General features: G+C 41.0%; 1 protein-coding gene, 1 long non-coding RNA gene and 1 pseudogene across 2 annotated transcripts; 2 read left to right on the forward strand and 1 right to left on the reverse strand.

The window, feature by feature from the left end:
- Positions 1-4,286: 4,286 nt before the first annotated feature.
- Positions 4,287-6,479, forward strand: LOC139192460 (uncharacterized). The gene is made up of 4 exons (XR_011576631.1): positions 4,287-4,424; positions 4,560-4,681; positions 5,443-5,501; positions 6,364-6,479. It is a non-coding gene; the product is annotated as an uncharacterized lncRNA (long non-coding RNA).
- Positions 6,480-8,623: 2,144 nt separating this feature from the next.
- On the forward strand, positions 8,624-11,307 carry LOC103400383 (uncharacterized). Its single transcript, XM_070812683.1, has 5 exons — positions 8,624-8,651; positions 8,887-9,218; positions 9,352-9,635; positions 10,407-10,593; positions 11,017-11,307. Exons 1-5 carry the CDS (start codon positions 8,624-8,626, stop codon positions 11,305-11,307), a joined length of 1,122 nt encoding a protein of 373 aa, XP_070668784.1.
- A 541-nt stretch (positions 11,308-11,848) lies between these two features.
- LOC114821581 (zinc finger BED domain-containing protein DAYSLEEPER-like) lies at positions 11,849-23,979 on the reverse strand (annotated as a pseudogene).
- Positions 23,980-25,756: the final 1,777 nt, after the last annotated feature.

Consider the following 25,756-nt stretch of genomic DNA (forward strand, 5'->3'; position numbering starts at 1 on the left):
TCCGAACTGTGTAAATGGTTACGTCACTCTCATGTGACGGCCAGCATGCCCTCCTTCGAGATGGGGTGTGTCAGTTGGTATCAGAGCCTAGGTTGCAATCCTGGACATCTTGAGAATTTCCTATTGAATTCTGTCAGAACTATACCGCCTCGTAGCAAGCCACGTAGTTCAGATGAACCTAGTCTCCCTGATATAGCAGTGTAGGGGAAACTATTACTATGGTGATTCAGTCTATTACCTAAATTAACCATTAGAGACTTATTATAAGTTGAATTTGAATCACTTAATGGAAATGATGAACCTGAGGGAGCGCAGTGACGGTTTAACCAATTGGAAAAGATGTTTTAGATTATGCAAGTCAAAGGAATCTTCCTTCTGACAGGTGGGTCGAGACGACTACCTGGTTTTGAGTTATGAACTTGTATCCTGGTGGAAACAGGAGTATTATTTGTTGTCACCGGAGGAAACAACTGATTGAGAATTGTTTAAGGACTTGTTAAAGAAAAGAATTATTCCTCCGGCATATTATGATGGTAGTAAGCAAGAGTTTGCAAATGTGAATCAAGGTGATTTGAATAAAGGAAAGGTACCTTTGTGCAGTAGGTACAATATTTGACACTTTGGAAAGTGTGGGAATCAGTGAATGTGTTCATGTGGACAGATGGGACATAGAGTTATGAATTGTCCCTAGAATCAGTTGTACCCAACAGTTTTCCATGACACCATAGTATCGATTCAGCAGGTTTACAGACTTAGTAGTTTGGTCGGATTGACCGTGGGTACAGAGATATTTGATGAGTTAAATGTTCAGCTGTGCAGGTCAGCTGATATAATCCTTATTATTGAAGATGTACCAAAGAAAGTAGTGGATGAACACGATCGAGGCATGTATATGTATTTTCTAAGAGAGGCAAGATGGTAATATTGTATCCTTGGGAATTGTTGCTTACTTATCGAGACAACAGTGAGTTATCTGTATTGCGGGCTGCAGACCGTAATATTTATAACTTATTTGTTGGATTCGTTAAGCAAGTAAACAGGTAAGTTGCCCTACCTTGGTTTGGTGTTCAGTGATGGTGGAAGAAGTAGTTATGCCAGTGAATCTTATCGTATTAGGCATTGTGGATTTCGATGTGATTTTAAGCACAGATTGGTTAGGTTATAATCTTGCCAATATGGATTATCAGAGGTTACTTTTATGGGTATGCAAAGTGGATTGAGTTAGGCCATTATTGTGCTTTGAGAACAAGATATAAATATCGAAAGACTGCCCAGGGATATTTAGCTCAAGTGGTGCTAAATGATGTTGCTTCTAGTATTTTGGGAAATGTAAAGGTGGTTAGACATTTTCTTGATGTTTTCTCTGAGGAATTACCTGGATTGCCGTCGGGCGGAGATGTAGAGTTCAATGTTGAATTGTCTCCAGGTACAAATTTTATGTTAGAGATTGATTCATGAGGAGTTAAGGGAATTGGAAATTCGGTTACATGAATTAGTTGATAAAGGTTTCATTCAAAGTACATCACGTAGAGGGAGCACCAGCTTATTGTCGAGGAAGGAAATGGACATTAAGGCTATACATTGAATATAGGCAATTGAATCGGGTAATGATCAAGAACCGTTATCCATTGTTGCGTATTGATGATTTATTGATCAACTTAGAGGTCTGCGTATTTCCTAAGATTGACATAAGGTCTGGTTGTTACTGATTGAAGAGTTAATGATAACGTTCCTAAGATTGTGTTCAGGACTCGTTACGGTCATTATGAGTTTTAGTGATGTTATTCGGATTGACGGATTCTCCTGCTGTTTTATGAGTTTGATGGATGAAGTATTCCAGGAATGCCTTAACAAGTTGTTATTATTTTCATTGACGATATTCTGGTATACTCTGAGCCTAGAGCAGAGCAGGTTAGGCATGTTAAATTGGTGTTGCAAGATTGAGAGAACGTCGATGGTATGCTAAGTTTAGCAAATGTCAAGGTTGAATGGATTAAGTAACATTTCTGAGATAAGTATATTGCTAAAGGTATTCAAGTGAATTCTTAAAAGGTAGCAGAAATTGAGAATTTAGAATAACCAGGAACCGTGATTGAGATTGGAAGTTTCGTAGTTCGGCAGACTATTACGGACGGTTTGTGAAAGATTTTCTAGTCCTTACTTTGCCATTGTCGAGATTGACGAGAACATAAGTTAAGTTTGAATGGGATGATAATTGCGAGCAAGGGTTTCAACAGTTGAAGTATTTCCTCACTCGTACGCGTATTCTAGCGCTCACTGGAGATAGCGGTAATTACGAGATCCTTAGTGATGCTTCTTTGATTGGTTTTGGATGAGTGTTAATGTAGTAAGGTAGAGAGATTGCCTATGCTTCTCGGCAATCGAAGCTTCATGAAATGAATTACTCTACTCGTAATTTGGACTTTGCAACTATTATCCTTACTTTGAAATTTTGGAGATATTATCGTTGTGGTGAGAAATACAAAATTGTTATGGATTTTAAGAGTCTCTAATATCTGTTTACTCGAAGGATCTTAATCTTAGGCAACGAAGGTGGTTAGATCTGCTTAGTGATTATGATTGCACGACAAGATGATCATACAAATGTGGTGGCCAATGTTTTTAGTAGGAAGACCCTAGTGAGAATTAATGTTTGGTACAGTTGTCATGTTCATCTTCTTGTGGATTTGAGATCTATTGGAGTAAAGTTGGGAATGGAAGATCGAAAAAGAACTTGCTAATTTTCAAGTTGACCTAATTGGTAGATCGTACTCGAGACTCAAGCATTTGATGAAGAAATTCAAGTATTTATTTAAAGCAAGGAATAGCGAGGAAAAGAAAGACCTCAGAGTCAGAGAATCAGATGGCAAGCTGATGCAAGAGAACAAGGTATTTGTACCTAATGTTATGGAGTTAAGGAAGTAATTTTGGAATTAGCGTACGGTTCAGTTTATGCAATGCATCCTGGGGGTACTGATATGTATTATACCATTCGATCATATTACTATTGATCAAGTATGAAAAGAGAAACTTTGGTATATATTAATAGTGTATCATCGGATAGCAGGTTAAATCAGAAAGAAATAAGTCTTTTGGATTGATGTAGTCACTTCCCATTCCACTGTGGAAATGAGAAAATATTAATATAGATTGTGTGTGCAAGTTCCTCGTTCACGAAACGGTTATAATGAAATTTGAGGTGATAATTGATTTGTTTACTAAAGCAGAGCAGTATTCTTCAATGAAAGAGCAATCACCTTTCCAGAAGTGCAACAGTTATTTATTTGTCTTATGGAAAAGAGATTTGGTCTTACGGATCTGTTGAACTTCTTGGGTATGTTGGTCCTGTCAGCTTGTTCCCGAGAGCAACGCCATAAGGCCGTGGAAAGCTGTGTCTTGTGTTTCAAAACTGTTAGAATTGTGAACGGATGGTATTTTGGGGAGCAAAAAGGTTTAACCACAAAAAGTCAATTTTAAGGCCCTGAGTTAGTAGAGGAGACTACTCAAAATATTCAAGTGATTAAGTTTAACCTGAAAGCAGCCCAGGATCGACAGAAGAGTTTAGCTGATCGACATGCCACTGATCGAGTGTATGATGTGGGTAATTTGGTGTTCTTGAAATTGTCACCTTGGAGAGGTGTGGTATGATTTGGGAAAAGAGGAAAGCTAAGTCCGAGATACATTGGACCCTATGAGATCACTGAAAGAATTGGTGAAGTTGCCTACCGGTTGGAGTTGCCTCCGGAGTTATCTAAGGTCCATAATGTATTTCACGTCTCTATGCTTCGACATTATATTTATGATCATTCGCATGTGATTCCTCCTCAACCGTTGGAGATCAATTCGGATTTGACGTATGATGAGGAACCAGTGACTATCTTGGATTGGAAGGATAAGGTTCTAAGGAACAAAACGGTGAGTTGGGTGAAGGTGTTGTGGATGAACCATTCTGTAAAAGAAGCTATCTGGGAGACAGAAGATCGAATGAGAGAGATGTACCAAGGTTGTTCTATGGGTATTGAGTGGTTTACTTGGTTATGGGAATTTCGGGGACGAAATTCTATAAGGAGGGAAGATTGTCACAACCCGTCCCGAAGGTACATTTGACGGGAATGTGAATTGACGGGTTTGCCCTTAGTGGGTGCTAAGGTATGTGTGTGACACATTATGGATTATGCATATTTTCCTAAAGTTTGGAAAGTTGTATATGGATTAAAAAATTTGGGTTTTTCATTTTTGTATGGTTAGGATGAAATGGATGGTGGAGATTGAGTGGACCACCCACACCTAAAACTCCCTATTCTCTCTCTTCCTCTTCCCGTATCACTCTCTCTCTCCTCCCTCACGATTCTTCCCCTCTCTCACCCACATCGTACGGACGGCAACCAAAACCACCCAAAACTTCGTGGATCGAAGCAAATAAGGTAAGAATCTTCACCCTCTTGAAGTTCTGAGTTGATTGGTGTTAGTTTTAGGACGTAGAACCTTCGAAAAACCCCTGAACCCGAACCTCCATTTTTGAGTTACTGTTCATGCGCACGTAAAATGTCGTGTTTCAGGGAATTCTAAGCTTGTAGTGAGCTTAGGGAAGTCCTAAGGAGGCTCGGAGTACTTCGTTTGAAGGATTTGGACGTCGGGATCACGTGGTTCCATTTTGGCCGAATTTCTTGGGAATTTTCCGGTGAGATTTCTTGATTTTTAGAGCCTTAAAGTAGTGTATTGTGATTCTACATGTTTGGGGCTTCAATTTGATATATTATACGAAGAAAATGGGTGAAAAACGAAGGAGAATAGGGCATTTGAAGTTTGGCCGGAAACCGGCCACCGGGAAAAAACCAGTCCGGCGACTGGCTGAGGAAGATGATGCGCGTGGGGGCGCGTGTCCCCGTGCTTGCCCTGGCGCGTGGGGGCGCGTGCCACATCAAAAAATTATTTTAAAAATATGTCAACGTCCGTGACGTCGAGTAGATCACTGTGGCATATTCATATACCCAAATTGAGCACCGTATGAGAAAGTTATTAAGGATTGTTGGTTAGGTGTTCGATTAACGTTTTATAGTTTTCGCATTAGGTGAAAATGTGAATTGATGATCCGACCGTTGGATCGTTACCAAACTTTGATACGTTGTAATACGTAATATTTGAGGATTATTGGAACTTACGGATTGGGAATCCGAGTTACGGATCTTCCGGAATTGGAGTTGTAAGTTCATGAAATAAAATGTTAACCGTCACTTAGTTTTGGAAATTGACGGAGATTCGACCGTTGGATGGTAATGAAATTTCAGGATGTTGTCCTAGAGATATATTGTGGGCCTCTGGAAGTTATGGATTTAAAATCTGAGTTGCAGATCTTTCGGATCGAACTGCGTAGTGATGTGTTTTATATAAGTTATATTCTATCGAGATGATTTCTGAGGTTGGATTTGATTATTGTTCTAGGCGGCGATCGTCATGACGCCTTGATGTGTTGTGCTAGGGAGTTGTAGGGCGAACTCCAGGTGAGTGGGCAGTTTTGTTTTCGTATTACCTATATACTATTGAGTTTTCCCAGAAATTGAATTTAAATGAAAGCATGATTTAAAATGCCATGGATAGAATTATATGAAAAGTATGATTTGGAATGCCATGCATAGAAGTATATGAAAAACATGAATTGATATATGATGCATATATATATGTGAATTGGTGCTGTGGACGCACAGGTAAGTATCAGGTGAGTTTTATATTATTCATGTGCATTGTTGATGTGTATATTGTGGATAGCTCATAACCTGCAATCATGGTGTTAGTGCTTATATTATTCACCACACCGCACGCTCGTCTTGGATCCAAGTAGGTGGATGTCGTACAGACCAAGTGAGGGTTCCGACATGCTAGTCGTATAGATTACTAGATGTGATTCCGACTAGTGGGTGACCTTAGATTATGTGCACAGATGATTGATGAGAGAAGCACTAGAGCGTATTATTACACCATCCATGTCGTACAGACTACTTCAGGTAGTTCCGACTTATCTGCAGTGTAGTGCCGTACAGGTCATCGAGGTGACTCCGGTTGGATTGGATGTTGAGCTATGGAATTAACCGTACAGGACCAACTGCAGGGTCTCCGGTTAATTCAACTTTTCACCTGTTACATTGATGCATCATTTATTTTGTTTTCGAAATTAAAACATGGCATACTTTCGAGTTTTAAAGAAAAATTGATGATTCGAGATTTATGAAAAGTATTATGTTATTATATTATTTTCTGGGAAAAGTATACAGGTTTTACAGTGAGGGGTTAGAATTATTTTTGGCGAAATGTTTTTGAAAAGATTTGTTTTACTGACCCACTCAATTTTGTTTTTCGCCCCTCCAGGTTCTTGATAGCAGAGTTTTGGTGGCCACGAGGAATCCAACGGTATTCTGACAGAATTCACAAAAGTAGGACTCACCCTCGAGGGTTTCCATTTTAATAATTGTATTTTAAAAGCTTCCGAACTGTGTAAATGGTTACGTCACTCTCATGTGACGGCCAGCATGCCCTCCTTCGAGATGGGGTGTGTCAATTAATATTTTGGATGATCGAATTCTTGATAATGAAAATTTCCATACAATGGTTGGTGTGGAAGAGACTCCTTTTCATGAATCATTACCACTGCCTACTGAGTTCGTTAATTATGCCAATACTGACGACGACCTAACAAATGATGACTTGGAATAAATATATTAATTATTTTATGTATTTTAAGTATTAATTAGACTATGTTTCAATTAGTATGTGATGATATTTTATAATAAAAATATATTTATGTTTTCTATTACATTTTATTCAAGTTAAATTTTATTTATTAAAATCTTAAAATGTTATATGAGATAACACAAAAACAAAGAGCTGGTTATTTTTTTTCTTTGGGTTAAAACATTTTCTTTAAACTAGTCTGCTGTCGGTTTTAGCCGACGACATTGGTCGGATAATTTGAAATATTAGGTGGGAAATTTCCCGCTGGTTTTGCACAAGGAAATGGATGGAGAGACTTAGTGTCGGTTTTAACCGACGCTAGTTTCATTAAAGTGACGCTATGTGAATTTCAAAAAGTGTGTCAGAAGTTGGTGTTGGTTTTAACAGACGCTAGTTTCACTAAAGCGACGCGAGTTTCATTAAAGCGACGTTATGTGAATTTCAAAAAGTCTGTCAGAAGTTGGTGTCGGTTATGACCGACACCAACATAAATTTAAACCGACACCGTATTTTCAATAAAGAGTGTCAGAAAGTGTGTCAGGTTGGCGTCGGTTTTAACCGATGCTATGCACATTTAATTCAACGCCATGTACTTTTAATTTGACGTAAGTTAATCATTGTCAATTTAAACCGACGCAAACTAAGTACCCATATTTAAACCCCTCTCTTTCCCATTTCATCCATGCTTTCATTTCTCCCCCAATTTCAAACTTTCTTCTTCTTCTTCCCCATTTCATATGTGCGTCCCTTTCTTCCTCCTTTTCAATTTTTCCTCTTCTCCTTCCCCATTTGCTATGGATCACCATTTTGAAGATCAACATTTTGAGGAACCCCAATTCCAAGAGGAAGAGCTTGAAGGTGGTTCATTTTTAAATTATTATGATTATTAATTTTAGTTTATGTTTTGTATTCTAACTAGTTTTATGCTTAAATTTAAAATTTATTTTTGTTTCTTGGTTTTTAATTGTTTTTCAGTATTTATAAGGATCAACTCAACGGAGACGCGAACCCTCAATTCCGAATTGGAAAGAACAACCTTGTTCATTTGATTCGTCTGGAAAATGCATTAGTGATAATTCTAGTGAGTTTTCGAAACATGTAGCGGCATAGGTTAGAGATTACAGAAATATTCCAATGGTGGCATACTGAAATAAAGAAAAAACAAAGGTAAACGTTTCATGATTTATTTTATTATACCTTGAAATTTGTCTAATAAATTCTTTTATTTTTCAGGAGATTGCCGAAAAAAAAAAAGCATAATCGGCAGTTGAAACTATGTACCACACAACCGGTTCAAAATGTTTTGCAAGAGTTTGGGAAGAATTTGTATGGGTTGTACATTTTTAAGAATTGTAGTTAATTTTAAATTTAATATATAGTTGGTAGAAATTTTATTTCTAATATGAAGTTTGCTTAAAATTGTTTGTTTTTTCATTGACATATGGTGGGATTTATTTTTATATAATTTTTTTAAATTATTATTAATTAAAAATGGAAAAATATTTTTTTTATTATTAATATATTTGGTGTCGCTTATGGACGACAACAGCTTAATTTTTTTATTTATAGAGATGGTAGGTAATGTCGATTACAACCGATAGTAGCTGGACTATTTTATTTATTTAACTTAGGTGATGTCTATTTGGACCGATAGTAAGTGTGATATTTTAATTGTTTATTTGTTACTTAATGTCGGTTTGGACCGCCATCATATCAGATTTTCATGTCTCTTTTAAGCGACGTAAGCACCGATGTCGCTTTTAAGCGACGCTGTTGTTCTTTTTTATTTTATATTATTTTCCTTCTTAGTGGCGGATTAAGGGGGATAAGCGATGTCAATACCCTTTTGTGACGGTAGTATTGGCGTCGCTTCCACTATCCGAAATTGCACGATTTAATGTCGGATTTTTACCAAAAATCCGACAGTAAGTGGTGTTTTTTGTCGGTTTTATAGCGCCAGTGATATCCCTTTTTGTAGTAGTGGTGTCAAGGCACCTCTCCAACTCCGCGAACAACAATCTCACTACTTTCCACGTCCCTTTTGGAGCGATTAGTAGTGCAGCGGCAGCATGAGGGGGAGGAGGAGGAGGACCCCAAGTGTAACAACTCCACTAAGAAGGAGGAGACTGAAGTAGTATTATCATTTCTTAAGTTTTGCAGAGGATGATAATATTGATGACGAGCATAGCAGTATCTGCTCTCTTGTTGGCGCCCAGGACATCATTATTCCTCAATCTTTGATTCAAAAGATCGGAGTCCCGGAACAACAATTTAGTATCAAGGGCCACTGCAAGGGCATCGTTTTACTAAATAGTGAGAATAGCCTAGTTTTATGCAATCCCGGAATTGAGGAATTCAATCGTATTCCCGATGTGCCATTCCTTCCAATGTGGCCCTTGGACCAGCAGGATGATTACGATGGGCAAGAACATATTGAAACTGGTTTTCATACTGGATTTGGCTATGATCCCAAATCTAATGAGTACAAAGTTGTGAACTTTACTACTTATTTTCAAGAGACAGATGAAAACTGCTGGAGATTTCTTAGTCGGTGATTTTTGGAAAGAGATCAACACCGATTCTTTAGAAACTGAAACTAGTTTGTTTTGGCCTGAGTATTTCCAGATGTTCTCCAAGGGAATGTGTTATTGGCTGGCAATTGAGCAAGATAAGGAATTATTTCCATTCGACCTAATTGGGAGTCGATTCCAAGCGAATGGGACATTGATCATTTCTTTCGATACAAGTCGTGAGGTATCTCACGGTATACCCTTACCATCTGAGCTCCAACAGTTTGTCCGGTCGGATCACCTTTGTTTGAAGCTTACTGTGTGGAATGAATCAGTTGCTTTTCTTGCCCGTGTTGTGAACAGTCCTCATGACAACAGATATCCTGAACCTTATGAAATGTGGGTGATGGATGATGACTTTAAGGGTGCCTATTGAGCGTACAGATCAGATACTAGGGTCTAACCCTGTGGCATTGTGGGGCGATGAGTTTCTTATGGTTGACACTGACGGACACGTTGTTAATTAGTTGAATATCAGAGTGCGGAACAAACAAGGTTACAAAATAATAGGAATTTTATTGAACAAACTGAGAATGCCGAGACGGCTACAAAAACCCTAGAGACTACATTGTGACTAACTTGATTATTCTATAGAGTTACAAAGTACTATATATATAGAAAACTAACCTAACCCTAATAGGCAAGGAAACGAAACCCTAATACTAACGGGTTAAACCCAAAATACCAAACATTAAAATAAATCTAAATAATAATATTTTCCAACACCTCCCGTCAAACTCATGGCGGTACACGACATGGGTTTGCCAAAGTAGATGTGGATGCAAGACTCCAGATTCCAGTGCCAATGCCAATGCCGATGCCGATTGATGTCGATACCGATACTGATGCCGATGCTAATGCCGATACCGATGTCAATACCGATTTCCGAACAAACAAACAAACCAAAAAAAAAAACCAAAATTTTTTTCCCTTTTGCCCGCATGGGCCTCAAACAAAACAAACCAAATATAACTGCTCCAATTTTTTTCTCCTTGTACAAAGCCAAAACCTCAAAAACAAACCAATTTTTTCTATTTTCCTTGTCTTTTTCCTCTTCCTTTTTCTGTTTCGTTTTTTCCTTCCTTTTTTTTTTCTTTGTGGCGGATACAGAAGTGCAGGTTGCTCTCACAGGTTGCAACAGCAGCCTTCAAGGGTGCAGAAGCAGCGTCAGTGGCTGAGGAGGTGCATACCAAAGTTGGGGCAGATGCAGATTGGAGGGATAGAGCAGATACGATGCGGTGTGATGGGTTCAGGTGTGGGTGCAGATCGAGCAGATTGTGGGTGTGGTCAGATGGTGGTGCGATGCAGACCAGGTTGCGTGGGTGCAGGTCAGAGAACGGAGTACGGGACAAAAAACGAACGGACAACAAACAAACTGATATGAATCAATGGCAGATTAAATCCCGAAGGATCAAACCTGCTCTGATACCAAGTTGAATATCAGAGTGCGGAACAAACAAGATTACAAAATAATAGGAATTTTATTGAACAAACTGAGAATGCCGAGACGGCTACAAAAACCCTAGAGACTACATTGTGACTAACTTGATTATTCTATAGAGTTACAAAGTACCATATATATAGAAAACTAACCTAACCCTAATAGGCAAGGAAACGAAACCCTAATACTAACGGGCTAAGCCCAAAATACCAAACATTAAAATAAATCTAAATAATAATATTTTCCAACATAATTTTCTTTTATCTTTGTACCAAAAAGCTGAAGCACATTCCCATTGAAGCAGAAGATAATGATTATGTTGTTGTTTATGTGAATAGCATAGTTTCGGTCATGGGATGCAGCCACAAGCTTGAGAGCATAGAGAATACTTGCTCAGATAAAGATGAAGATGCGATGGTGGTGTTAGACGGGAAGAGGGAAAGCTGCAGGAGGTTGTCCTCATATTCGGTTTGGGCCATTCCACCGGCTGATGTTTGCCATAGAATCAACAAGGTGATGGAGGGCGGGAGATCGAACCTCACATCCCCATCTTGGGATCCATCCAGTTGATGAGTCGTGAAGAAGCCCTTAGAAAAGTTCTCTGAATGCAGGCATGTAGGGAATGTAGTGCTGAGCTTGCAAATTATAATTAATTGTAAATATGCACTCTTCGTGTCAGTGCCTCGATTCTCATTTAATTTGTTCGATTAAAAGTCTAAAAGGAAAAAAGGAAAGAGAGTATTAAATACACTTCATAAATCATTTCCCTATATCAAACTGGCTCGACGACGACAAATAATGATGCGGTGACGACGACAAATAATGATGTGGTGACGCTGACAACCACAATTTGGCGATGAGCAAAAAATGCACAGCTTAGTTTTTTTTATATGTAAGGGTCCTTCTTCCTTAATTTCCAATGACTACGAGAGACGTACCAATCCCATTAATCTATAAATTAAAAAGTTTTTGCACATGCGTCGAAATCCAATTTGTGTGCGCGGAAGAACAGGACATGTAAGGAACCAAGTATTTTCCGAGCAAAATTGAACTCTCTGCAATCGAAACCGAAAGAGGCTAGTCTCCTGTTTGTAAATTTTAAGACCCAAACTTCATTTAAATCATCATAAATTTTAAGACTACCATAAATTAAGGCTAAATATTCACGTCCAAGCACTCAACCTCTTAAAAATAGTACAAAAGATAAACTCATACTGGTTGAAATAAACTAGGTTAAATGATACAAACACCTACCATCATACATCTTCCCGGCGGCCAACTTCCCATTCATCCGCGTGTCGGTGGAAGAGACCTACCATCTAATATTCCATTCTGACAAGTGCTGTGGACGCATCTACTGATCCACACTGCATCCAGTCCTTGGCACATATGAGGGCTTCAACCGTCTCTGGTCGTAGGGAACTCCTGTACTAATCCATCTCCTTGACCGTGGTATCAAAGACAGAGTTGGTAGGAACTGTAGATACCGGAATTGACAAAATGTCTCGAGTCATCTTTGAGAGCGTCAGGTACTTCATCTTGTTCAGTTTCCACCAGCCTAACACATCAAAATCATTAACTCGGGGCAGCAGAGACTCATCCAAATACTGATCCAGCTGACTTCATCTGTTGGCTGGTAGTCTCCATGATGTACATGTCAAAGTCTGTGAGTCCGTTGTCTGTTAGGATAGCTCCACCTTGGGAATCCTCTATCTTAATGTTGTTATTCCCCTTGTCTGCATAAGTTGGTGTGAGAAGCAAAGGCAGTGTCAAATATTCATGAAAGAGCTCATGAATTCCGTCATCGACAACCTTGATATGCATTGGAACTTCTTCGCCAGAAATTTTGTTGAAACTGAACTCAACAAGCTTCATCTTGAACCTGGGATCTATAACTACTGCTGTTGCCAAAGCCAGGCTACAATTCTTCCAGTATTTTTCAATTCTTTCTTGCATTGTCTTAGTTAGGCAGCTAATGAAGGGATCCTCACTTGCGACCGTCTTAGTCAGATCAGTCTGAATCCTCCACACTTCAAGGAAGAAAGTAACTGCAGTTGGGTTAGTGTAGTGGTAAGGATATTGGCCGCATCGAAGATAAGTTTCAAATATGTGCAGATAGTCTCAACTTGCTTCCAGTCTTCCATTGACGGGGTTTGTTTGTAATTAGGATCAGATGTATCCAAGCAAGTAAAAACTTCCTTTTACTCAGAACAGGCCACCAGCATTTGATATGTTGTATTCCATTTAGTTTGGTCGTCAATTGATGGGCTCCTTTCACTTGGGACTTGGAGCTGACTCTAAAGCTCCAGAAACTTTTCTTCATGGGACTCTGATGTCTTCACATACTTTACACACTATCCTGGACTTTTTTTACTACACCGCTTCCTGCTGCCAACACTTCTTTGGCAATGCTGTTCAAAGTACGGGCCATGCAATGCCCAACCAATAGTTGACCATTGAGGATAAGTGGGTTCTTGTTTGAAAGGAGAGGCCTTAAATTTTCAAGAGCAGTCTCACTTAGTGGCTGATCATAAGTGACTGAAAATAACTTGTTTTCCAAACTCCAATCATTAAGGCAAACAGCAACAGCATGACTAAGCGTAGAATCAGAGTCCGGATATGGTTCCATCACTACATTGAGCAGCCGCCTATGCAACTTCCAGTCAGCATCAATGAAGTGCCCAGTAATAAACACATAACCCACGCTTTGAGAGGAACTCCACATGTCCAAAGTAAGGCAGACACGTCCAGGTATGCCCTCAATAAACTTGGTGACACTTTGCTTTTCCGTTAGGTAAGTTGCAACACAATCTCCTTGAACAGTATTGAAGCTCACCATGTTGAACTGTGAGTTAATATTCTGTGCAAAAGCTACAAACCCAGGATGCTCAACCATATGCAGGGGGTAGTCATGCATGATGATCATCCTTGCAATCTCATGGCGACAACGGTCTGGATCAAATATAATTTGGGGTGTGTTAGCAGTCCAGTAACGCCTTTTTGGTGGATTGGAAGAGCTGCCACCCCTTGAAGCTGGGGTATATGGGGAAGACTGATTGTTGTTCTGGTTACGAAGAAGTGCTGGGCAGGTCCCCTTCGCAATGTGGTGTTTGAGGTGGCTGGTACCTGCTACTTTTGAACCCGTACTGTAAGCAAAACTTTGCTTACACTGCTTGCAGCATGCCCTCCTACATCCAGGACCCACGTTTTTTATGGTGAAATGCTCCCAGACAATTGACTTCTTTTTCTTGCGCTTGTTAGGCTGTGTTTCTGTATTTTCCACCTCATTGTTTTCATAGGGAGTTGCAGTCTTATCTTCAAATGGGGTCAGCAGTAGCATCTTTTCTTCATCAGGTGTTTCCATCATGTCTTCATCAGGGGTGGCCCTCTTGTGATTAATAAGAGTGGTCAATGGCTCTTCAAAGTGGGCGGTCATCGGATCTTCAAATTGGGCAGCCATCGCCTCTTCATAATGGGTAGACATGGGCTCTTCAACAGGGGCGGCCATCGACTCTTCAACGGGGGAGGCCATCAGCTCTTCAACGGGGGCAGCCATCGGCTCTTCAATGGGGGCAGCCATCGGCTCTTCAGCGTGTACAGCCATCGGCTCTTCAGCGGGGGCGGCCATCGGCTCTTCAGCGGGCGCGGATATCGGCTCTTCGGCTGGGGCGGATATTGGCTCTTCAACGGGGGCAGACCACGGCTCTTCAACGCGGGCGGACTACGACTCTTCAACGCGGGCGCCCATCGGCTCTTCAATGGGGGAGGCCATTTTGTCTTGAATAGGAGCAGCAATTGTCTCTTCAGTAGGGGTTGCCATGTTGTCTTTGGGAAATAAAATCCTGCATTCAGCAAACAGCCACCACCTTTAAGAAAACGGAAAGTAAATGCTGTAACTAAGAGCATAGTGATAATGGAACACATCGTTAAAGACTTCGCCACAGAATCTGAGCAGCAACAACAACAACAACAACAACATAGCCTTTTCCCACTAAGTGGGGTCGCCTATATGAATCCTAGAACGCCATTGTGCTTGGTTTTGTGTCATGTCCTCCGTTAGATCCAAGTACTCTAAGTCTTTTCTTAGGGTCTCTTCCAAAGTTTTCCTAGGTCTTCCTCTACCCCTTCGGCCCTGAACCTCTGTCCCGTAGTCATATCTTCGAACCGGAGCATCAGTAGGCCTTCTTTGCACATGTCCAAACCACCGTAACCGATTTTCTCTCATCTTTCCTTCAATTTCGGCTACTCCTACTTTACCTCGGATATCCTCATTCCTAATCTTATCCTTTCTCGTGTGCCCACACATCCAACGAAGCATCCTCATCTCCATTACACCCATTTTGTGTACGTGTTGATGCTTCACCGCCCAACATTCTGTGCCATACAGCATCGTCGGCCTTATTGCCGTCCTATAAAATTTTACCTTGAGCTTCAGTGGCCTACGACGGTCACACAACACACCTGATGCACTCTTCCACTTCATCCATCCAACTTGTATTCTATGGTTGAGATCTCCATCTAATTCTCCGTTCTTTTGCAAGATAAATCCTAGGTAGCGAAAACGGTCGCTCTTTGGTATTTCCTGATCTCCGATCCTCACCCCTAACTCATTTTGGCCTCCATTTGCACTGAACTTGCACTCCATATATTCTGTCTTTGATCGGCTTAGGTGAAGACCTTTAGATTCCAACACTTCTCTCTAAAGGTTAAGCTTCGCATTTACCCCCTCCTGAGTTTCATCTATCAACACTATATCGTTTGCGAAAAGCATACACCAAGGAATATCATCTTAAATATGTCCTGTTAATTCATCCATTACCAACGCAAAAAGGTAAGGACTTAAGGATTGTTGATGCACAAAATCAGTGAGGACTTTGGTACAACAGAAAGTATTAAGTTTGTGATCTTCGCTAGATTGCTCCGGTCATTAGTGTGGATAAGTATATAAATGGATTGAGACATGAAAGCAAACACAAGATGTACATGGTTCACCCAGATTGGCTACGTCCACAGAGTAGAGGAGTTCTCATTAATTGTGAAGGGTTTACACAAGTACATAGGTTCAAGCTCTCCTTTAGTGAGTACAAGTGAATGATTTAGTACAAATGACATTAGGAAATATTATGGGAGAATGATCTCGTAATCACGAAACTTCTAAGTACCGAAGTGTGGTATCGTCTTCACTTGCCTTATCTGTCTCATAGGTAGATGTGGCATCTTCTCTGGAAGTACTCTTCCTCCATCCAGGGGTGATATCTTTAATTGGTGGAGATGCACAAGGTAATGTATCAATTTCACTTGAAGCTTACTTATAGTTTCAGGCTTGGTTAAGCACGATACAAACCATATAGTAGGAGCCCCCCAAGTCGCCGAGCTAGGAGATCTGCTGAAAGAGGTGACAGACAAGGTAAGCAATCAGAGCTCCAAGCAATCAGTCCCAGATCAGAAGTTTGATTTCGAGTTTCGGCTGATTGTTCTCATTCTCCCTATCTTGCAGGCAACATGAAGGATAAAGAGAGAAAAAAGAGAAGAGATGATATGAGATACTTTTACTTTTGAAGAAGTAACTTTCCACAGACTTATTCTTGAACTGGGCTGGAGGGTTTTCTGGTTTCCTCCAGAGTATAAGGCCGACTGAAGAATTTGAGGGTCAAAACAAGTCCATCAAATCTAGAGTACGTTCAACCCTGCTGATATGGGATACTTTTGCTGTTGACAAAGTAGTGGATGTATCGGCACGTGTTCTGTTACGCTTGTCTCCACATACTTCCTTGTATTCTTCTCACTTGCCCTATCTGTTCTTCAGACAGATGTGGTATCTTCTCTGGAAACATAAGATGTTGAAGATGAGTACTCGAGAGCAATGCCAGGTAAGTAATCAGGTAAGGGGTCCAGGTAGTCAGTTCCTGACTGGAAGCTTAATTCCAAGTGCTGACTGATTGCTCTCTTTCTCCTTGTCTTGCAGGTAAGAACAAGGCCAAAGGAAAAGACAGGGAAAAAGCATGATATGGGATACTCTTGCTTTTAACCCTGATGATATGAGATATTCTTGCTCTGGTGTAGCTTGTTTGCAGAGGTATTATCAGGGGGAAAGGAAGCTAAGTATTTCGAGAGGCTTCGTTAGGAGTGCCCTCTCAGATATGAGGAAAGGTTGAGCATTTTTGCAGGTCTGCCTGTCCGTTGAGGATGGAGGTCGACATATATAGGAGTCTCCTTAACAACAAGTAGTAATGTTATTCCTTTACCCTGCTTGGTCATAGCACGGTAGTGGGAGCTGCCAGCTTCACGTGTTTTAACTCTGTCAGAGCACTTTGAAAAAGTGGTATGTGGTATCTGGAAAGCTGATGTTGCGTGTGAAGATTACAGACAAGCTTTATCCAAGGAGATTTGGCTCTCGAAGTTGAGAAAGCGGTGCCTCTTCGATTTTCGAACAAGCAATCCTGTCGGGGATTTGGCTCTCGAGATTCAGAGAACAGTACCTTTTCGATTTTTGAGAAAGCAATCCTGCTAGGAGTCTGGCTCTCGAGATTCGGAGAGCGGTGTCTCTTCGATTTTTGAGAAAGTAATCATGTTGGGAGTCTGGCTCTCGAGATTCGAATGGTGGTGCCTCTTCGATTTTGGAGCAAGCAATCTTGTTGGGAGTGTTCTCGAATGTGAGTAAAGGTTGGGCATGTTTGCTAGTCTACCTTGCCACGAAGCACAGAGGTTGACACACAGGGACTTTCCAATTATCCAGCAGTGGTGTTGTTCCTTTACCCTTGTTGGTAATAATATGGTAGCTAAACCTTCAAAATTTATGTGTCTAAACTTTGTTAGTGCTATTTCTTTGCTATTCTTTTACCCTTCTTGGTCATAGCGATGTAGTGAGAGCTGCAAGCTTCACGTGTCTAAACTTTGTCAGAGATCTTTGGCAAAGTTATATGTGGTACCCATGAGCTGATGTTGCGTGTGGAAAGTGGATGATTGAACAGTAAGATTCACGTGCTTTCTACTTCACCAGAAATCTTTAGCAGAATGCCCGTAATTTCTGCAAAGCTGAGTGCATGTGACAGGTGCTGACAAGGTTGAAAAAGCAGGTGCCTCTTCGATTTCTGAGATCGGCCCTCGTAGTCTCTGAGCAGGCCAGCTTTTGAGAAAGCAAGCACCTCTTCGATTATTGAGATCGACCTTCGTGGTCTTTGAGCAGCCAGCTTTTGAGAAAGCAAACACCTCTTCGATTTCTAAGATCGGCCCTCGTGGTCTCTGAGCAGCCCAGCTTTTGAGAAAGCAAACGCCTCTTCGATTTTTGAGCAGACGCCTCTTTGATTTCTGAAGCTCCGTCGAGTGCAGATTTTTATAGAGGCTAGCATTAAGTTCCAAAGCACACTTGAATCTCCACCCGTAGAAGCTCCCTTCTTGCACTTCTAAGATCTTGATTTGTCCGACCTCTTCTCTCTTCAACACCTTTGAAAATGTCTGGCCCCTCCGACCGTCGTTTTGACTTGAACCTTGTTGAAGAGGTAGCCACGCCTTCTCCAGACAACATATGGCGCCTATCCTTTTTATCCCATACTGGTCCTCTTACCGTTGGAGATTCCGGGATGAAGAATGATATGACCGCTGCGGTGGTGACCAGGAACCTTCTCACTCCCAAAGATAACAGACTGCTTTCCAAACGGTCTGATGAGTTGGCTGTTAAGGATTCTCTGGCTCCCAGTATTCAGTGTGCAGGTTCTGTGTCTAATATGGCCCAACGCCTATTTGCTCAAACTTGCCAAGTTGAATCATTGGCGGCTGAAGTGATGAGTCTCAAACAGGAGATTAGAGGGCTCAAGCATGAGAATAAACAGTTGCACCGGCTCGCACATGACTATGCTACAAATATGAAGAGGAAGCTTGACCAGATGAAGGAATCTGATTGTCAGATTTTACTTGATCATCAGAGGTTTGTGGATTTGTTCCAAAGGCATTTATTGCCTTCGTCTTCTGGGGCTGTCCGCGTAATGAAGCTCCAAATGATCAACCTCCGATGCCTCCTCCTTCTAGGGTTCTGTCCAGTACTGAGTCTCCAAATGATCCCCTTCCGGCGCCTTCTCTTTCTAGGGCTCTACCGACTGCTGAGACTTCTCCTAAGCAACCTTTGTGAATGCTCCATCTTGTTTGTTTATTTTGACTCATGTATATGTACATATTTGTAACTTATCGGAGATATCAATAAATAAGTTTTGCTTCATTTCAACGTATTGTGTTAAATACACCAAAGCCTTCTTCACTAAGTTCTTTGAATTTTTCTTTTGTTGAAGCTTGTATGTTGAAGCTTTGTGGGTGAAGCATGTAGGTTGAGGTAGTGTTCCCTTAATTTCCCGAGTGAGGAAAACTTCTCTTTTAGAGACTTGAAAAATCCAAGTCACTGAGTGGGGTCAGCTATATGAATCTTAGAACACCATTGTGCTCGGTCGTGTGTCATGTCCTCCGTTAGATCCAAGTATTCTAAGTCTTTTCTTAAAGTCTCTTCCAAAGTTTTCCTAGGTCTTCCTCTACCCCTTCGGCCCTGAACCTCTGTCCCGTAGTCGCATCTTCTAACCGGAGCGTCAGTAGGCCTTCTTTGCACATGTCCAAACCACCGTAATCGATTTTCTCTCAGTTTTCCTACAATTTCGGCTACTTCTACTTTACCTCGGATATCCTCATTTCTAATCTTATTCTCGTGTGCCCACACATCCAACGAAGCATCCTCATCTCCGCTACACCCATTTTCTGTACGTGTTAATGCTTCACCGCCCAACATTCTGTGCCATACAGCATCGCCGGCCTTATTGCCGTCTTATAAAATTTTCCCTTGAGCTTCAGTAGCATACGACGGTCACACAACACGCCGGATGCACTCTTTCACTTCATCCATCCAGCTTGCATTCTATGGTTGAGATCTCTATCTAATTCTCCGTTCTTTTGCAAGATAGATCCTAGGTAGCGAAAACGGTCGCTCTTTGGTATTTCCTGATCTCCGATCCTCACCCCTAACTCATTTTGGCCTCCATTTACACTGAACTTGCACTCCATATATTCTGTCTTTGATCAGCTTAGGCGAAGACCTTTAGATTCCAACTCTCCAAAGGTTAAGCTTCGCATTTACCCCTTCCCGAGTTTCATCTATCAACACTATATCGTCTGCGAAAAGCATACACCAAGGAATATCATCTTGAATATGTCCTGTTAACTCATCCATTACCAACGCAAAAAGGTAAGGACTTAAGGATGAGCCTTGATGTAATCCTACAGTTATGGGGAAGCTTTCGGTTTGTCCTTCAGGAGTTCTTACAACAGTCTTTGCTGCTTCGTATATATCCTTTATAGCTTGGATATATGCTACTCGTACTCCTTTCTTCTCTAAAATCCTCCAAAGAATGTCTCTTGGGACCCTATCATACGTTTTTTCCAAATCTATAAAGACCATGTGTAAATCCTTTTTCCCATCTCTATATCTTTCCATCAATCTTCGTAAGAGATAGATTGCCTTCATGGTTGAGCGCCCTGGCATGAACCCGAATTGGTTGTCCGAAACCCGTGTCTTTTGCCTCAATCTATGCTCAATGACTCTCTCCCAGAGCTTCATTGTATGACTCATTAGTTTAATACCCCTATAGTTCATGCAATTTTGTACGTCGCCCTTATTCTTGTAAATAGACACCAAAGTGCTCTTTCGCCACTCATTTGGCATCTTCTTCGTTTTCAAAATCCTATTGAAAAAGTCATTGAGCCATGCTATACCTGTCTCTCCCAAGACTTTCCACACTTCGATCGGTATATCGTCTGGACCCACTGCTTTTCTATGCTTCATCTTCTTCAAAGCTACAACCACTTCTTCCTTCCTGATTCGACGATAAAAGAAGTAGTTTCTACATTCTTCTGAGTTACTCAACTCCCCTAAAGAAGTACTCCTTTCATGTCCTTCATTGAAAAGATTATGAAAATAACCTCTCCATCTGTCTTTAACCGCGTTCTCTGTAGCAAGAACCTCTCCATCTGTCTTTAACCGCGTTCTCTGTAGCAAGAACCTTTCCATCCTCATCCTTGATGCACCTCACTTGGTTTAGGTCCCTTGCCTTCTTTTCCCTTACTCTAGCTAGTTTATAGATATCCAACTCTCCTTCTTTGGTATCTAGTCGCTTATACATATCGTCATAAGCCGCTAACTTAGCTTCTCTCACAGCTTTCTTCGCCTCTTGCTTCGCTCTTCTATACCTTTCATCATTTTCATCGGTCTTATCCTTGTATAAGGCTTTACAACATTCTTTCTTAGCCTTCACCTTTGTTTGTACCTCCTCATTCCACCACCAAGATTCCTTTTGGTGTGGAACAAAGCCCTTGGACTCTCCTAATACCTCTTTTGCTACTTTTCGATACAACTAGCCATGGAATCCCACATTTGGCTAGCTTCCCCCTCTCTATCCCACACACATTGGGTGATTACTTTCTCTTTGAAAATGGCTTGTTTTTCTCCTTTTAGATTCCACCATCTAGTCCTTGGGCACTTTGAAGTCTTGTTCTTTTTTCTCACTCTTTTGATATGTACATCCATCACCAACAAGCGATGTTGATTAGCCAAGCTCTCTCCTGGTATAACTTTGCAATCCTTACAAGTTCTACGATCCCCTTTCCTCATTAGAAGAAAATCTATTTGTGTTTTTGACGACCCACTCTTGTAGGTGATCACATGTTCTTCTCTCTTCTTAAAGAAAGTGTTGGCTAAGAAGAGATCATATGCCATTGCAAAATCCAAGATAGCTCCCCCATCCTCGTTTCTCTCCCCAAAACCATGGCCACCATGAAAACCTCTATAGTTGCATGTCTCCCTGCCCACGCGTCCATTTAAATCTCTACATAACTTCTCCATCTGAGCAATTCCTTGCACCAAGTCTCCAAGGTCTTCCCAAAATTTCTCCTTCGAACTCATATCCAACCCTACTTGAGATGCGTACGCAATAATCACATTGATGAGTTCTTGTCCTATTACAATCTTGATTGCCATGATTCTATCTCCTACCCTCTTGACATCTACAACATCTTGTGTCAAGGTCTTGTCCACGATGATGCCAACACCGTATCTCGTTCTATTTGTGCCCGAATACCAAAGTTTAAACCCTGAGTTTTCTAGATCATTTGCCTTAAGACCAAACCACTTAGTTTCTTGTAGGCACATAATATTTATCTTTCTCCTCACCATAACTTCCACTACTTCCATAGATTTTCCCGTTAAGGTTCCTATATTGCACGTTCCTAATCGCATTCTACTCTCTTGAACTCTACCCTTCTGTCCTAACTTCTTCACCTTCCCCCGTCTAATAGGATCAAAGTACTCTTTTGTGTGTCCTGTGTAAAGTTGATAGGAGCATATGCTCCCAAACAACTTTGAGTGGAGTCGTTCGAAAAGAAGTTTCTATGGCCCCCTTGCTCATTTAACACTACATCCGGGTGCCGATGAAGATACAACGACCCTTACTCACTTATCACTGTGCTCGAGCCACACAGCGCGCCACTTACGGGTGACGCCCTAGCTTTAGTGCAATTTCGTTCTGGATTCATTTTCATAAGGATTCGACGTAACCAAGGAGTGCCGGCTGTCGACTACCTGACGCCATCTCCCTCCTCCTTTATCCGGGCTTGGGACCGGCAATGTAAGATAAACTTACACAGGCGGAGTTGCCACAGAATCTGAGCATGAACCAAAAATCATATAAATAAACAGAAGCAACATAACAACAGCTTCTTGCATTCAGAGAAACATGGAATGAATAAACGGAGGAACAAACCCGTATTTCAATGTTACGAGACTACTTCAGAACAGTAAACATACAATATAGCAAACTGTCAAGTACCACGAAAGAGACAAAAAATAGGATCTCATTCTTTCAATTGTATTTAATTACGGAAAGGTCTAATTATGTCGTTGATGCATCCCTTCACCACTGTAATGGTAACGACCGCAATCTTTCATAATACGCATCCCATCATACAGAACCAGCTAAATATTAAGTCAAGAAGTTTCTACGTTTTGTGCATGGCAGGAACAAATTTCATGGTCCAAACACCCTACTATCCCAACAATGAGAAACACAAACTAGCGAAATGCACCAATTATAAATATATTTTTGGACCGGAAGGAGAATTCGATTCTCATTAGGCAAAACTAAACTAACTAAGAAACTGAAATATGAAAACTTGTAAACCAAAAACACGAAAAGAGAAAAAATAATGAGCAATAATCCAAGAATTAATATCTAAGCATGCATGTTATGTAGATTTAATATCTACATAAAGCACCCCATCTCGCAAGGCCAAGCTTATTCAATCACAACTGTTTGTTGGGATTTTTTTTTACTTTTTTCTATTTTTATTTCTTGTGGGAATCGCATCAAACATTTTAAATAAATATATTAGCCTTGATAGAAAAACAGAGAGTGCTCCAAGGCACCAAAATTTCTACCACTGCTCCACCCATAAGCACTTAAGTATACACAAAGAAAGAACCCACCACATCTCCTCAAATCTCCCTCTCAGAAACTTTTTCCAGCATCACCCTAATACATTTAGAGCCCTCAAATGAAAAGTTAAACAATTTTAGAATTAAAACAAAAAATCTCATGACCTTTCCTTTGACAACTCTGATAGTTTGAGTGTATAATGACGTAAAGACGTTGCAAGAATGCCATGTGCAATTCTGTGTATATGTGAGCAGTGTAATACTATTTATATGTGTGTGTGTGTGTGATAATGGCACTGATCGAACTTGCCCGACTGGAATTGCAGCAACGCATCCTGCGCAAAAGCTCGGGTCACGGACATGACAGCTTCGTCCTCGGCAGCTGAAGCAGAACCGTCCCGATTCGCAGCCGTTGATGACGGAGACGAAGACGAAGACGAAGCCATCGGCGAATCGATCAATCAGAGCTAGGAACCAATAAGCCTTATCTGAATACACAAATCCCCAAGAAGAAATGATCCAAAACAACGAACCCTAGAGGGTAAAAGGTGCGTTTTGGGGATTGATATGAAGTCGGAGTTGGGGGGTTTGGGGGTTTTCAAACAATAAGAGGTTTGCAAGAGAGGACACCTGTTCGAGCGTCTTTTGCTCGAATGTGCTGATTGGCAGAGATAGTGGGGAGAGAGAGAGAGAGTAGAAAAGGATACGACCGAGGGGGAGAGAGAGAGAGTAGAAAAGGATACGACTGAGAGAGAGAGGGAGAGGGAGCGAGCCAGCGAGCCAGCGAGAGCAGTTGTTTTGGGGCTTTCTTAGGTTGCTGGGTATGGGAGTTTCGACGGGGGGTGTTTGCTGGGTGCACGCAACAATTGGGCTTATCTTCTGTGCTAATTGGGCCATGGACTGACATTCCTTGTAGGGTGTGATTAGAATTTTGTGATGATCTTGTTTTTAGCTGTGTTTCATGTTTTGTTTGATTTAGTAAAGGGGTGTGTTATTTTATGTCATTTGGCATTCTTTAATTCATTCGATTCGACAACCACAAATTAAGAAGTTGTGTATCAAGAAAAATGGGGTGTGCCTTTGTTAATGGTGGGAGTTACGTTTTCAGATTGTATGAACATTTGGAAAGCTGTTCTTGGACGCACCAGTGTGTGCTTTACATAATGAAATAATGATATTAACATGCTATTTTTAGAATTATAATTACACTTGTCAAGTGGGTACCATGTTCAATTTGGAACTGGATCCTCTCCTGAGCTGAGGATGGGGATCCTCATGAGCAGCCCATCTGGGCCGTTCAAACTTGATCCAACGACTATAATTATTATAACTTTTAGAGGGATCCCCTGTTTAGAGTTGTTGGATCAAATTTCATAGGCTCAGATAGGCTGCTCAGGAGGATCCCCATCCTCAGCTCAGGAAAGATCCAGTTCCGTTCAATTTCACCCATAAGGAAACCAAAATTTAATATTAGTGTGGACTCTAGTCTACAAAGTAATCTTGTACCATAATTAATATAATACAGAAAACATAAGTAATTCAGTTATGTACATAACATATGGCCAGCTCAAACATTTGGGGCTCTACATTCTTTACACAGGAAACTGTCAAAGTAGAAGCTGAGAGTACTGAGACAGCCAAACTATCCCTTTCTCAACAGCTCCAAGATGCACTCTGCATTCCAGATATCTTGGTTGTCTTGCGTATCCTCGTTCCCCTGCGAAAAATCCATACTTGTGAAAGTCTGGATGCCCGGGCCGTGACCGCTACAATCCCTCTCCCTTCCTTGCTGTGCTCGCCTTACTTCCTTCTGATGCTCAGTTACTTCCAACCTTTTCCTTTTCAAACTCGAACATGGAGGCATTGCTTTGAGCTCACCGCCTATCATGTCCTCTTGCAGTTCTACTCTTTTTGAGCATCTGTTATGGGTTGCATTGACCCTGTATCTTGGTGGAGCGGTAGCGGATCCTGGTCTAGATTGACATCTTTGACGTGGTGGGCTTCTCTTATGGGGGCTTATTCTTCCATTTCTCCAGAGCTTCTCTAAGACATGACGTAAGGTCTGGGGGGTAATCCAACTCAGTTTGTTCACCATATGTGGAATTCCAGAAGGTGATGGTTGGATTTGAAATGGACAGGTTTGGGTGATCAAGAGTTTTTGCAAGGATGGGTGCTTGGAGTTTGAGAAATGCAGAGTCAAAGATTATTGGAGGCTGACTCCTCCTTAAACAATTAAGCGTTTCTGCCCACAGGAGTTGAAATTGATCGCTGGTGTTCTCATCTTGTGTTTCCATGAGTACCAGCCACTGAAGCAGTGGATCAAATACTATCTGCAAGTACATGAACGCTTTAAACCAACATTAACAATATTTTAGCTATGCATTTACACAGTGAACAATCAGGAAAGTTGAAATAACAGATGAAACGGCAAGAAATTTCAGTATCTCGATCACCAACTCTGACAGATAAGGACAACGCTCTCGCTTTCCTATGATGGTGTTGAGAGTGTGTATGACAGTATGAGTATATTGTGAAAATGATTAATGTTACTGGAAAACT

The sequence above is a fragment of the Malus domestica genome, chromosome 15 (assembly GCF_042453785.1).
Source record: "Malus domestica chromosome 15, GDT2T_hap1".
Taxonomy (NCBI): Eukaryota; Viridiplantae; Streptophyta; class Magnoliopsida; order Rosales; family Rosaceae; genus Malus; species Malus domestica.

Bases quoted from the DNA above. Each gene is read 5' to 3' on its own strand.
- LOC103400383 (XM_070812683.1), top strand. From the start codon at position 8,624: ATGTCGGATTTTTACCAAAAATCCGACA. The intron at 9,219-9,351 runs GTGAACTTTACT...GAGTATTTCCAG, and splicing joins AATCTAATGAGTACAAAGTT to ATGTTCTCCAAGGGAATGTG. The intron at 10,594-11,016 runs GTGCGATGCAGA...TGTACCAAAAAG, and splicing joins GTGGGTGTGGTCAGATGGTG to CTGAAGCACATTCCCATTGA.